The sequence below is a fragment of the Barbus barbus genome (assembly GCF_936440315.1).
Source record: "Barbus barbus genome assembly, chromosome: 33".
Taxonomy (NCBI): domain Eukaryota; kingdom Metazoa; phylum Chordata; class Actinopteri; order Cypriniformes; family Cyprinidae; genus Barbus; species Barbus barbus.
This window is the reverse complement of record NC_136761.1, coordinates 28,983,827-28,998,381: the sequence shown is the minus strand read 5'-3', so window position 1 is coordinate 28,998,381 and position 14,555 is coordinate 28,983,827. Positions and strand designations below refer to the sequence as shown.

Below are 14,555 nucleotides of genomic sequence, written 5' to 3'. Positions count from 1 at the left end.
ATAAGGGTCAATTGTACTGAAATTGAGATTTATGCATAATCTAAAACCTGAATAAATAATCTCTCCATTGATGTATGGTTTGTTATGATAGGACAATATTTGTCTGAGATACAACTATTTGAAAATCTGGAATCTGAGGGTGCAAAAAAATCTAAATATTGAGAAAATCTCCTTTAAAGTTGTTCAAATGAAGTTCTTAGCAATGCATATTACTAATCAAAAATGAAGTTTTTATATATTTACAGTAGGAAATTTACTAAATATCTTCATGGAACATGATCTTAATATCCTAATGATTTTTGTCATAAAAGAGAAATGTATAATTTTGATCCATACAATGTATTGTTGTCTATTGCTACAGATATACCTGATACCTTTTTATGGCAAAAAGGATATTAAGTAAAGATCGTGTTCCATGAAGATATTTAGTAAATTTCCTACCATAAATATATCAAAATTTAATTTTAATTATTGAGTAATATGTATTGCTAAGAACTTCATTTGAACAACTTTAAAGGAGATTTTTTGCTCCCTCAGATTCCAGATTTTCAAATATTGTCCGATCATAACAAACCATACATCAATGGAAAGATTATTTATTCTGCTTTCAGGTGACTCATTCATATATATACACTTATTTAAAATTACTTTTAAAATCTTTTTGCAATGTATGTATATTTGTTTTACTAATAAATACCTATATTTTCAGATAACTGTGATTAACTGAAGAAATAACTGAAAGAGTAACTGATCATCAAAACTTTGTTTTTAAAACATAATGAAACTTTGTATTACTAGCACTTTTCATGTTAATATATTCTTAAAATTAATCACAAAAGCATCTGCCAAATGAATAAATAAATGTAAATATATAAAGAAAATAATGTTGAATATTTATGGATAAAAGTGTATACTAAATTAATAAACAAATGTAAATATTTTACAAAAATACAGTTTTTTTTATTTATGGGTAAAAGCATATAATAAATGAATAAATAATAAATGTTAACATACTTTAAAAAAAATGTCCCTTTTTATTTATAGGTAAAAGCATCTACTATATAAATAAATGTGAATAATATGTTTTTTTAATTATGGATAAAAGTGTCTACAAAAGTAAATATAACCTGTTTTATTCATGGATAAATGTATTTGCTAAATGAAAATGTTATAAAAAAATGCTTTCTTCTTATTTATGGATAATGAATAACGAACTGCTATTTGAAGAAATGAATGTAAATATATAAAAGTATAATGTTTTCTGTTGGTTTCCGCTCTGCCTCCAAACCCAGAGTGCTGATAAAAACAGAGAAAACACAGCTTTCCAGCTCAATATAAACTACACCACTGGGCTCATTCTCATCCACACGCTTCATGTTCATCTTCATTCTGAAATATTATTATCAAAGGCAAAAACACACACACATGTGTCAATCAAACGTGAGTCAGCATGTGCTCCTTCAGGAATTGATTATTAATGTGTCCAGTGACTCTGAGACTCCAGTAACACCCGCTCTTTATAGAATATGAGGAAATATAATCAAAACAATCATATGCAAATATTCAATTCATTCCAGCTCTTGTGTGATTATTACTTTCAACATGACACAACTCCCTATAAAACACACACACTCTGGTCAGAAGTTATATTCTCTAATGCATTATACAGCATGATCCATTAAAACACATCCACACTTACAGTAACACTAATAATATTAATGCACTGAAGCTGAATAAATCACTGCATCAACACTGATATCCTGCGTGTGTCAAACATTCACTCAAATCAGCTCATAACACACTGATATACATGATTAGGACACACACACACACACACACTCGCTCTCTCTGAAACACACACACACACACACACACTCACTCTCTCTCTCTCTGAAACACACACACACACACACACACACACACACTCGCTCTCTCTCTCTCTGAAACACACACACACACTCGCTCTCTCTCTCTCTGAAACACACACACACACACACTCGCTCTCTCTCTCTCTCTCTCTGAAACACACACACACACACACACACTCGCTCTCTCTCTCTCTCTCTGAAACACACACACACACACACACACACACACTCGCTCTCTCTCTCTCTGAAACACACACACACACACTCGCTCTCTCTCTCTCTGAAACACACACACACACACACACACACACACACACACTCTCTCTCTCTCTCTCTGAAACACACACACACACACTCGCTCTCTCTCTCTCTGAAACACACACACACACACACACACACACACACACTCTCTCTCTCTCTCTCTGAAACACACACACACACACACTCGCTCTCTCTCTCTCTCTCTCTCTGAAACACACACACACACACACTCGCTCTCTCTCTCTCTGAAACACACACACACACACTCGCTCTCTCTCTCTCTCTCTCTCTGAAACACACACACACACACACACACTCGCTCTCTCTCTCTCTGAAACACACTCGCTCTCTCTCTCTCTCTCTCTGAAACACACACACACACACTCGCTCTCTCTCTCTCTGAAACACACACACACACACACACACTCGCTCTCTCTCTCTCTCTCTGAAACACACACACACACTCGCTCTCTCTCTCTCTCTCTCTCTGAAACACACACACACACACACTCGCTCTCTCTCTCTCTGAAACACACACACACACACACTCGCTCTCTCTCTCTCTGAAACACACACACACACACTCGCTCTCTCTCTCTCTCTCTCTCTGAAACACACACACACACACACTCGCTCTCTCTCTCTCTGAAACACACACACACACACTCGCTCTCTCTCTCTCTCTCTCTCTGAAACACACACACACACACACACACTCGCTCTCTCTCTCTCTGAAACACACTCGCTCTCTCTCTCTCTCTCTCTGAAACACACACACACACTCGCTCTCTCTCTCTCTGAAACACACACACACACACTCGCTCTCTCTCTCTCTGAAACACACACACACACACACACACTCTCTCTCTCTCTCTCTCTCTCTCTGAAACACACACACACCTGGTGTTTTTATCTCTCTGTAAACAGCAGAATCGATCAGAAGAAGCAGGAACTCACCACACGTCTGTCTCTCTCTCTCTCTCTCTCCGTCTGTGTGTGTGTGTGTGTGTGTGTGTGTGTGTGTGTGATTTGTAAATCTGCTGTCTGTCTCTCACATGAGTCTCGTTATGATAATGCACTTCATATTTGTCCTGAACTGCATTCAGCGCTCAGATATCCTCATCCTGCACACAGAGAACAGAACTCATCATCTTCAGTTTAAACTTTCAGGATTCTGTAAACACTCTAAACACTAATGAATTACAGATAATAATTGGCATTGATCATGTTCCACTCTTTGGAGCATCTCAAATCATCTCAGGTTTTCAGTTTGAGTTTTTATGAAGTTTTATTAGAGACTGAAGCAGTGTTTAATCTGATTAATCTACAGATTTCCATCTGTTCTGCTTCACATCGTCTCTTCCTTCAGTCTAGAGCTCAGAACACATCTAAGAGTTTATTCTATCACACTTGATCTCTTTCCTTCTGTAGAGTTCAATCTTTAAAGAGTTTTATTAACTAAAGTTTTATTCCTCTCTGTATTCTCAAGGTTTGTTCTTATATCATTCACACTGATTTATACCACATTTACTCCTAAAAACATGCTGAAAGTGTGTTTGTTTTCTGTCTGTTGACAGTATTTTCTGATTTATGGAGTGATACAAAGAAGAGAAATACAAACCTTTAACTCTAATATGACGACAAAATCAGACTAGAATTATGACCCTGACTTTATCCAGTGTTTAGAGTTATGTTCTAGAAATTAATGCAGACTTAATTAGTTAATATCTCATTTGCATATTTAAATAAGATTTCAGAAACAAAAGTGTGTTTGATGAAGGCAGTGTTCTTCTGTGGTGTCCTGGCGCCCTCTGCTGGTCAGCTTCACTTCCGGTCAAACACCAAACTCTCGCGCTGGAAGTAATTATTAATCAGTCTGTCGCTAATGAAGCGCGAGTAATCGAGTCTTACCGTCAACAATCCTCTCAGCTGCGTCATAATGTCCCGTTCAGCTCTTCTTCAGTTCTGAGTAAACATGTTTGCTTCTCAGAGACGTGTAACTTGTGTCAGAGAGCTGTTAATTATAATCAATACTCTTTCGTTTCGATCTTAATGATGCCGGACTGTTAGAGAAAGTTAATCAGTGTCTCCGCGCGACCTGTCGAGCGCACTTTTCGCGCGCTTTAGTTCCGCTGCAGGTGAATACGCGTCACGATGACGTCACCGAGGCCGCTCTGCACCAGCGCGTGGAACAGAGTTTAATTGTGTTGTGCTTAATGAGTTTACACTTTCAGATCAGAACTATGGCTCTTCATTAAAGGCACACTGTTTCTGTAAATGATCAAATAGTTTCGGTACATGCAGCATGACACCGGTGGGCGTGGCCACGCCTCCAAGCAGCACTGCGTCATGATAAAGGTAGAAAACAAGACTTTTATTTGTAAATTATAAGGTTGCTTACTAAATGTAAACAAATATTATGACAGTTGCAGTTTTATTCAATACTAACACCAACAGGGAATAAAATGTGAAGAATACTTTATTAAATTGTTAGTTTTCTTGCAAGGTGTTTAAATATTGCTGCTGGCCCACTTTGGCTGAATGCGTTAGATAAAGTGGGACAGAGGAATTCAGGTAAAGTGGGCCGACCTTTAACCTTTAGTACTTTATACCCAAATTCGTTAAATAAATTGATTTTCACTGGTAATCTTATTGTCGATGTTCATTTCTGAGACGGAGTCAGGCGTTCAATCAGAGAATAGAAGCACCGATCCTCGAGGCTATGCAAGACAGCGCTGAGAACATCGAGAAGAAACCCAAGACTTCTGCATCATGAAAAAGTGCTTCTGGAATTCATTCAGTCGTGTTTGACAATCACCAAACCATTGTAAGTTCCACACATTCGGCCCAAAGAAGGTTTCCGATGGTGGATGAAGGGTTCCTGCGTGTTCGGTCTTTCCAGTGTGCACAGTTCTTCAATTTAACTTAAACTCTAATCTGACTCCATTTTATCATTTAATCTGACTCCATTTTAGCTTGAAATACAAATTGATTGCTTGTCTATTTCTAATTAGTATTATTCTGATATTTGATTATTCTAGTTAACTCTTGACTTTATATTTACTCGTTCATTCGGTTGCTCATGTCTTTAACAAGGATGCAACGTAATCTACTAGAGTCAATAATTACAGAGTAAAACAGAATAAGGTCAAATGTAACAATTTATTCTCAGTCAGGTAAATACTGTATGTATTATCTCAATTCCACAGTAATTCAAAGAGATCAAATCATAGCAATACAAAACATCGAATTCTCAAAGATAAATCTGAGTAAAGAATGCATACCTGACTTTATAGAAATACATAGTGTGAGCATTGAGACCCACACTACGGGCTTCTGGCTACAGAGATCGCCCTGATCCTTTTGCCACATTCTCCTTAAGTACCTCAGACCAAGACCAACACCCCTGAAATGTAGGCAGGAACTCACAATTTGAATTTGCTTTGATCAAGCCGAGTTAGCACCTTTTTGGGACAGAAGGTAATTTGCATGAAAACCACTAGGTGCTGATCCGCCCTCTACAGTATGCAAAATATCTCTGAACTCTTAGGATCTGTATTCCCTTTTAGTTTACTTCTTATAAGAATGAGACCATTGTACCAGTCGCCCTGAGACAATTCAAATGATACCAAACATGACTGTAAATAACACTTGCATTAATGTAGAATATTACATTCTTCTATTGACCATTCTGAGTGAGCTGAAGGGAGAGATGGGTGATGGGAAGGAATGAAAAGGAGTTTATGCATATTTCAGAGAGGCGTTTTCCCGCATTCTCTCTCAGTGGGATGTGGAGACAGATGTCTGTATGTTAATGCACTGTGTGTGTGTTGTCCATCTCAGGAGTTCAAAGTGTCTGAGGTTCTGTAATCCTTACACCATGAAAACACACTTCATTCTTCTGCGATTCATTTATTTTCATTAAATTTTTAATTTTCTACTATAAAAAAAATAGATAAATAAATGGGTGCAAAAGTCTGGAAATGCAAATATTTTTCCATACTCTTGCCCTCTTTTTTCCACACTTTGCAGAAATCTTAAAGTTATGTTGCTTTTCAAGGATCTTGATTTAAGAGCTGTGCTGAAAAACAAGACCAAAGTACTCCTTGTTTGCAGTGTAGTGTATTTGCAGGTGAAACGGTGTGTTCTTCTCAGCTTCACCTGTGTTTGTGAATCGCAAACCAGACAGGAGAAGAAAGTGCATAAAAAGGGTTTTATTATCATTATTAATATAATTATGAATCAATGAAAAAAACGAATCAGACATCCAATCAAAAACATAGTAAATAAACATCATGAGAGGGTTAGAAGAGAGCAAAATACTGTCTCACACACACACACACACACACACACACAGGTTCTGTGATTGGTTTCTGACGATTATTGCTCCCTAAAGTCCCTCCTCAAGAAGGAAGAGTAGCTCATGGCCAATCAGGGCTCAGGAACACCCCGTGAACTCTGACCCCTGCGTCTGGAATGTCACATGACAGATTCTGGTCACATATGTGTGTGTGCGTGCGTGTGTGTGTGCGTGTGCGTGTGCGTGTGTGTGTGTGTGTGGAAGATCAAGTGCTTGATGCTACTCAGTTTCCAGCGGTGATCTAAGGACAGAGAACAGAGGAAGAGCGAGAGAAAGACAGCGAAGGTGATCCTGTTGGGTTCAGATCTTCAGAGTCCACTGTTTGATGCAGGCGTCGTGGGACGTGGTGACGAGTGTGTTTGCGTTGAGCCAGGCCAGACCGCTGACGTGATGCAGCCGGTGGGTGTCTGCACACACACACACACACACACACACACACACACAGAGTCAGAGATCAGGAGTGCTGCTCACCGAGGCACGCTGAGACGCTCGCGATCATTACCTGGTATTTTGATCCTCTTGTCGGGGTTGTTTACGGTCCACACGTACACCATCATGTCCATCCCACCGGTGGCGAAGTGCTCGTTATCAGGTGACCAGGACAGACAGACCACCTTCGCATGATGACCGTAGAACTCGCTCTTCTCCTGGAACACAACCACATGAGTCAAACTACAGCTTTCTGTCTAATATGTGTCCCTGCAGCACAAAAGCAGTCATGAGTAGCACAGGTATATCTGTAGCAATAGCCAACAATACATTGTATGGATCAAAATTATACATTTCTCTTTTATGACAAAAATCATTAGGATATTAAGATCATGTTCCATGAAGATATTTAGTAAATTTCCTACTGTAAATATATCAAAACTTCATTTTTGATTAGTAATATGCATTGCTAAGAACTTCATTTGAACAACTTTAAAGGAGATTTTCTCAATATTTAGATTTTTTTGCTCCCTCAGATTCCAGATTTTCAAATAGTTGTATCTCAGACAAATATTGTCCTATCATAACAAACCATACATCAATGGAGAGATTATTTATTCAGCTTCAGATGATGTATAAACCTCACAAAATGTACCCTTATGACTGGTTTTGTGCTCCAGGGTCACATATAGAAATCACAATTCTGAACTAAAAATGTGAGAAAATATTATTGCGGCAGTTTATTTAAAAGCGTTTAATTTGAATGAATTATTAAATATATATGTATTCAAAATATTATGCGTAGAGTACACAAATTTTTTTTATATTAAAATGATAAAAAAGTGGTTTGAAAGAATGTTTCAATGACAAATAGATTTTTTAATAGTCTTGTCGCCATCTACTGGAGAAACATTGCAATCACAAGCATCTGTGTTTATATCCAAACTATAAACTTTCATCCCAGTATTTCTGAGATGATATGAATGACTTCATTTTCATCTTTGAAGAACCAGGATTTGATTTTTAAATGATCCTCATCTATTAAATCAGGAATGACTGGAATAAGCATGTAAATTAAGAGAATCCTAAAACACAACATGCACTTTTGTAATGAATATATTTTCAGTTAAAAATCTTTATCCGTAAAAATAAAGGTGACTGGAAAAGCCATGTAAATAAATAAAATCTGAAAACTCCATAGACGTTTTTATAATTAATATATTTCTATAGTTAAGCCATGCTCTAAAATATTTTACCAAATAGAAATGGTAAAAATAAAATACATTTAAAAGTCTTTATCCATAAAATCATGTACGAGTATAAAAGTCATGGACTGGTTTAAGAGAACAGGAACCCTGGAGAACATTCAGCTCTTAGAAGTTCTAGAATCATAAAATGCATATATATATTTTTATTTGAATTATGATTATTTTAGTCAATAATTTAATTCTCTGGACATTCCTAGTTTATGCATATTAAGAAACGAAGCTGTGATAATATCAGAGGAAGCGGAGGAATGTGATTCTGAACAGTGAGGGGAGAAGTGCTGCAGGAGCGTGATGAAGATCTGAGAGGAAGAGGAGTTTACCGTGTATCCATCAGCCACCGTGAACACAGAGATGACCTTCTTCTCATCCGTCACGGCCAGAAACGCTCCGTCCTGAGAGTACGACATGTCCGTCACCGGCCCCTGCACCTCCAGCACCTTCCCATCATCCCTCAGAGTGTTCCCCTGAACCGAGTACAGACGCACCTTCCCATCCTGCACACACACACACACACACACACACAGAATCAGTCTGAGCTTCAGTGGTTATGCTAATAGCCAGGGTCTGATTGGTGACTTACAGCTCCGCCCACAGCCACAGCTCCGCCCCCAGGGTGAACTGCTGCGGACTCGGGTTCGTATCCCAGAGAGTCCAGCGTGAAGAGCTTCTTCTTGTCCTTCAGCAGCACCAGCTGCAAACAACAAACACTCAGCACTGCTGCTGCAACTCCATAATTATGATATATTAGTGCGGTCAAATGATTAATCGGGATTTATCACATTCATAATAAAGGTTTGTTTACATAATAAATACACACACATTGTGTATATATATATAAATACAAACACATGCATGTATACATTTAAGAAAATGTTATGTTTATATATTAAAAATATTTATATATAATATAAAATGTATATACACATGTAAATGTGTATTTATATATACACAAAAATAAACAGTACATATGTAAACAAAAACGTTTATTATGGATGAGCTTAATTGCTTGACAGCACCAATATAAATATGGTGTGAGAGACAGTATGTGTGTGTGAGAAAGAGTGACTGTGTGAGTGTGTGAGAGAGAGAGAGAGAATTATTTTCTATAAGCTTTACTAAATTTTCTATGTTGTTTTAATGCTTTGGCAATACAAAATGTATGTTTTTGTCATGCCAATAAAGCTTTCTGAATTGAATTGAATTGAGAGAGAGAGAGAGAGAGTTTCTGTACCTGTCCGATGCACACAGTGACAGCAAGACCTCCTGGACCCACACTGACACACTTGGGCTGCATGTCCATCTTCACTACATCAGACGCACTGACACACACACACACACACACACACACACACACACACACACACACAGAGCAGGTGAGCTTCAGCAGGTGTCTGGTCACAGGTGTGTGTGTGCGCGTGTGTGCGGCTCACCTGTACTCTCTCTTGCTCAGGTCGGTGTAGCGGACCGTGTCGTCCATGCTGCAGGTCACCAGACGCTCGGACTCGTCCACAGTCATCCTGGACACCAGGTTTGAGTGTCCTTTACCCAGGAACTCCTCGTTCTCGCCGCTCGCTGCGTCCCAGTAATGTGCAGCTCAGGTCAAGGACACACTCTCCACAAATCACATCTCTGACATACTCTAACAGTAATCAGACCATGTTTTATGTGTTTTTGAGCTGGTTTTGGCCTCTCGTGATCAGCTGATCAGTAAGTTTTCAGAAACTAACTTAAACACTACGTATGCCACCTGAACTGATTTCCAGGTGATTTTTTAGCAAAATAAGGACATTTGTAGATGTATATATTATCTTTTATATCAGTTTTCACAAATCACAAAAAAGACATGAAGAAACAGAACAAACTGAGACCGACTAAATTCAGAAGAACTCTGTCTGTGTTTCTTCATGTCATTCCAGACAGACTGAAGATGATCAGATCAGATCTCAAATCTCACTGGATTATTACAATTAATGGCTAAATGAATGTTTGGAAATGGAAACTGATATTTCCTTCTGACACTCTACAGCAAAAGATAGAAATAACTGAGTTCAAACCATCTTTAGCTGCTGATATACTAGTGTTCTTATTCTGGCCAGCGCTGTATAATAATAACAACTCATATTTTGGCTGCACGCTCAGCTCTAACTGCTCTCTCCTGTACTACATCAAGCGTTTTGTTTGTTTATTGCAGTGAGTGACATATTTAATAATGTCAGCGTCGTCATGACTGAAGGATATTAATGTGTCCGTCGTGGCTGGCCGAGTAGATGCTGGGCCGGCCGTCTGCCTTGTGGACCGTCAGACACTGGATGGATTTGGTGTGTCCCTGAGTAATAACACAGTAATAACAGCATTACTGAGCTGATCTCAGAGCAGCCGGCGCGAGCGGCAGGCGCGTCTCACCTTGATGGTGCGCAGCGGCCGGTCAGGGTTGTTCCTGTCCAGGAAGTTGATGTATCCAGACAGAGAGACGCTGAGCAGGTGGTTCTTCTGCCACAAGCAGCCCAGCTGCTGGTCCAGAACATCTGAGCCCAGGTTAAAGGTGCTGACCGCTGTCCCGCTGCCCACGTCCCACAGCCTGACCGTCTTATCCCCTGACGCCGAGATCAGCTGCGTGCTGTCAGGACTCCAGCTCACCTGAGGAAGAGGAGGAGTCAGCATCATCATCATCATCATCATCATGTGTCACTCTGATGAACACTCACAGCGTAGATGCCTCCATCATGAGCCTTCTCTCCTCCCAGAGATCCCAGCTTCTCTCCAGTTTTACCATCATACAGGAAAATCTGAACAGGAGACAGAAACAGGGGTGAACAATGCAAAATAAAACCTCAATTAATGTTTGAAAAAAAAAAAAAAAAAAAAAAGTAAATATCAATACTGAAAATTTACCTTTGTACTAAAATATATATATATATATATATATATATATATAGTACAAGTGACTTCAGAAGAAGTTCCTGTCAGATGAACAAACGTGAACGAATCCATTTAATGACGAGGATAATGCCTCACCTGTCCGTCGGCTCCGGCCGATGCGTAACGATTCCCGTCCGGAGAAAACCGCACACAGTTCACGAAGCGGCTGTGATCCTGCACACAAACATCTCATTCATTCTGGGCTTCACAGTAAGAGGCTAAAGATGTGAATAAAGAACTAATGTGAGCGCAGCGGATGCAGGGAGTGAGGACAGACAGATAGAGATCGCTCCGGATAGGAGCGGCCCGTCTCTATATAAACACATCTGATTACAGCAGCGCTCGGCTGGGTTGCTAGGGCACGGCTGTGTGGTTGCTAGGGTGATTTATGACTGTAATATGGTCTGTCTGATCAGACCTAATATCTGTAGCGGTCAAGTCGTTATGATCAGATCAGCACAAACACGTTCATTAACATCATCCCTGCAGGTGAGGAGAGGGAACCCCTGGCCTGAAGCATACTTCGGTTATGCATATGTTTTGTGTTTGTTTTTTAGCTGCTCCACAAGTTGCTCTCAGGCTGCTGCTGCAGTCGAAAGCATAACTAACTACTAGAGATGCAAGAACACACAGTTCATGAGCGTTCATGAGACATATTTAATCACTCATAACTTCTGGAGAGAAATAGCGCAGATGCCGGAGGAGGAGGAATCTTTCTCAAATGGAGGCTACTTCAACAACAGTCCATGCGTCCGGCTGAAGGAATACGCTAGTGCTTGCGTGAGAACGGCTGTGTATTGAGTGATGTATAGAACGCATGCGCTTACGCTAATGGTGCATTTGAACTTGAAGGGCGGCCCCTCCAGGAAGGTGGTGCAGTTGTCGTCGCTGCCGGTCACCAGACGATACGGCCGCGTCTGCTTGATGTCCACGCTGTTGATGATCTTACTGTGACCCACGATCTCTCCGACCGACGAGCCCGAGTCCCAGAGGAACACCGCACCAAACCTGCACACAAACACACATCAGCAGTGCTGGGGAAGCGCCTTTCAAAACTGATGCATTACAATAGAGTCAGCAGCAAAGACAATGAGTAATAGAATGGGACTAAATACATAAATGATATTTGTAACATATTAAAGCAGCCTGCGGCTGTCACTCACTTCTCTCGCCCCTCCCCCACCACGGCGATCCTCTTGCTGTCCTCGGTCCAGGAGATGTCCTTGATCTTTCCTCCGAAGGGCTGGTACTCGTACTTCAGCAGGTGCTCCTTCTGCGTCGTGTCCCAGATCCGGATCTTCCCGGACACATCTGCTCAGAGAGACACACACTCAAGAACGACACACACACACACACACACACACACAGAGCTCAGAGCCGGCACTCACCGCCCGACGCGATGTAGAAACCGCTGGGAGCGTATTTGGCCACGATAACCTGATGAGGATGCTCGGTGTAGACGTCTGCGATCGCTGGGTTCTGCAGGAGAGAGAGGGCTTAAATCTGAGAAAATACACCAAAGAAACAACAAGCTGTTGTGTGTGAAAACATGCTGGATGCCGTGTTTGTATACACAGTAATATGCTAATTTGCATGTACAAGACATGATAGTATTGTACAACTGCAATAGAATTTAACTATTAAATTTGCAGCACCTTGATAAATTGAATAAAAACACAGTAAAGCAAAGCCACAACTGATGTGTAGAAGTAGCGATAAACATTTAGCTCATGTAGAAATAGTTTGGTGCGTCTGTCATGTCAGTAAGATCATATGTACATGCTGTGTGTAGAATTAAGAATTACAGTGTCAGAATTATGAGTGAGAAGCTGAATTTTCTGTATTGATGGTAAAACCACAATGACTTAAACCCAAGTCGGAAATACGAAACATTTCTGTACAGAAGAATTACAGTAAGTGTTAAAACTACAACTATTTAATCAGTTTTGGTTCGGCATCTCACCTCGATGTTCCTGATTATCACGCTCTTGCCGTTGGTGTACAGGAAGTGGTTTCCTTTGGGGTCTCCGCCCAGCACCTTGGCCACGCCCCTCTCCATATTAGGAAGGCTGGCGAACACGCTCTCTGCGGGACGAGAAAGAGTTCATTCTAGGGTTCAGAAGAAAAGTACTGAAGTAGCTGCCTGAACATTTTTCAGTAGAGCTAACAAATAACGTACAATTCAAACAAATCTAAGCGATAATTTAAACTTCAGTTTGTTTGTTTAATAGGAAGAAACTTGTAATTATTTTCCCAATGATAAAGCATCAGATGTGTTCATTTAACAACATTAATCAAGTATTTAGTTAACTTGACAAAGGAAAATGACAAGAAACAAAAGTTTTGTAATGCTTAATATTTTAAACATCCCAATTAATTCATGTTTGTTCCTCTTTTGTAAGTTGCTTTGCTTAAAAGCCTCTGCTAAATGCATAAATGTAAATTAAACATTACCTTTAGGGATTTAAGAGAGTTTATTTTTTCAGAACACAAAATATTAAGAAAAAAAAGATACGAATGTCATTAGGTATCCATACATACACAAGCATGTCAACTTATTCTATTAACCCTAAACCTACCCTACTGAGAGTCAGTAGACCCACAAAATCATATTAATCATTTAGAAAATACTCATTTAATTTCTCAAACACACGCATGTCTGCCATTGGTCAGCTAACAGATAGTCCCGCCCCCAACGCACGCCATTGGCTGAATCAGTGTCAGACTGATAATGAGCTGAAACTCACTGTTTGGATCACAATCACAGTTTCACACAAAAACTGATTTTAAAGACTTTTGACAGATTTAGTCACTATTGCGCACATACTATTATAAAAAACACACACTTTAAGCATTCACAAATACCTCCCGCTTCTGGACAGGAATAATGGTATTACCATGGTATCTGTTTAAGTACCATGATGTGCTTCAGTAAATGATCCGAGCAGAGTGAACCAACCAGGCCATTAACACACACACACACACACACACACACACACACACACACACACACACACAACCAGGCCATTAACACACACACACACACACACACACACACACACACACACACAACCAGGCCATTAACACACACACACACACAGCGAGCAAGTAAACACACACTGCTGCTGCTGCTGTCATCACAATGAAAATCAACCAGCTCGAACCACTATAGCGACACACACACACACACACACACACACACACACTGAACACAGTTACTGCGCGTGTATACAGTAACACACACACACACACACACTGAACACAGTTACTGCGCGTGTGTATACAGTAACACACACAGGCCCGTGACTTACTGAGCTCGTAGGACATGTCGGCTGGTGAGTGAATGAGCGTTTGTGAGCAACGGATCCGGTTCTGGTCGCTTCTGTCACCGGCGGATCGCGGAGCGCTGAACGCGGAAGAGGCGGCGGCTTGAGGACGGCTCGGCTTTGC

At 40.2% G+C, this 14,555-nt stretch overlaps 2 protein-coding genes across 3 annotated transcripts in view; both read right to left on the bottom strand.

Moving 5' to 3' along the window:
* LOC306853398 (solute carrier family 2, facilitated glucose transporter member 9-like) overlaps positions 1-4,425 on the bottom strand; it is a 42,771-nt gene extending 38,346 nt beyond the window's left edge. Inside the window, exons 1-2 of one of the 2 annotated variants that reach the window (XM_079390767.1) lie at positions 4,041-4,425; positions 3,185-3,253 (exon numbers count right to left, since the gene is read on the bottom strand). The gene's annotated coding sequence lies outside the window, so the exon portion shown is untranslated. Of the gene's footprint in view, positions 1-3,086; positions 3,254-4,040 lie in introns of both variants that reach the window. The other variant, XM_079390768.1, reaches the window with a different exon arrangement.
* Positions 4,426-5,273: 848 nt separating this feature from the next.
* Positions 5,274-14,555, bottom strand: LOC306853104 (WD repeat-containing protein 1-like). The gene is made up of 15 exons (XM_079390292.1): positions 14,417-14,555; positions 13,069-13,190; positions 12,494-12,584; positions 12,269-12,416; positions 11,933-12,113; positions 11,202-11,279; positions 10,892-10,972; positions 10,590-10,823; positions 10,425-10,512; positions 9,617-9,773; positions 9,418-9,505; positions 8,767-8,877; positions 8,507-8,680; positions 6,992-7,136; positions 5,274-6,896 (listed from the first exon to the last, which is right to left on the bottom strand). Exons 1-15 carry the CDS (start codon positions 14,430-14,432, stop codon positions 6,790-6,792), a joined length of 1,821 nt encoding a protein of 606 aa, XP_079246418.1. The 5' UTR covers positions 14,433-14,555; the 3' UTR covers positions 5,274-6,789.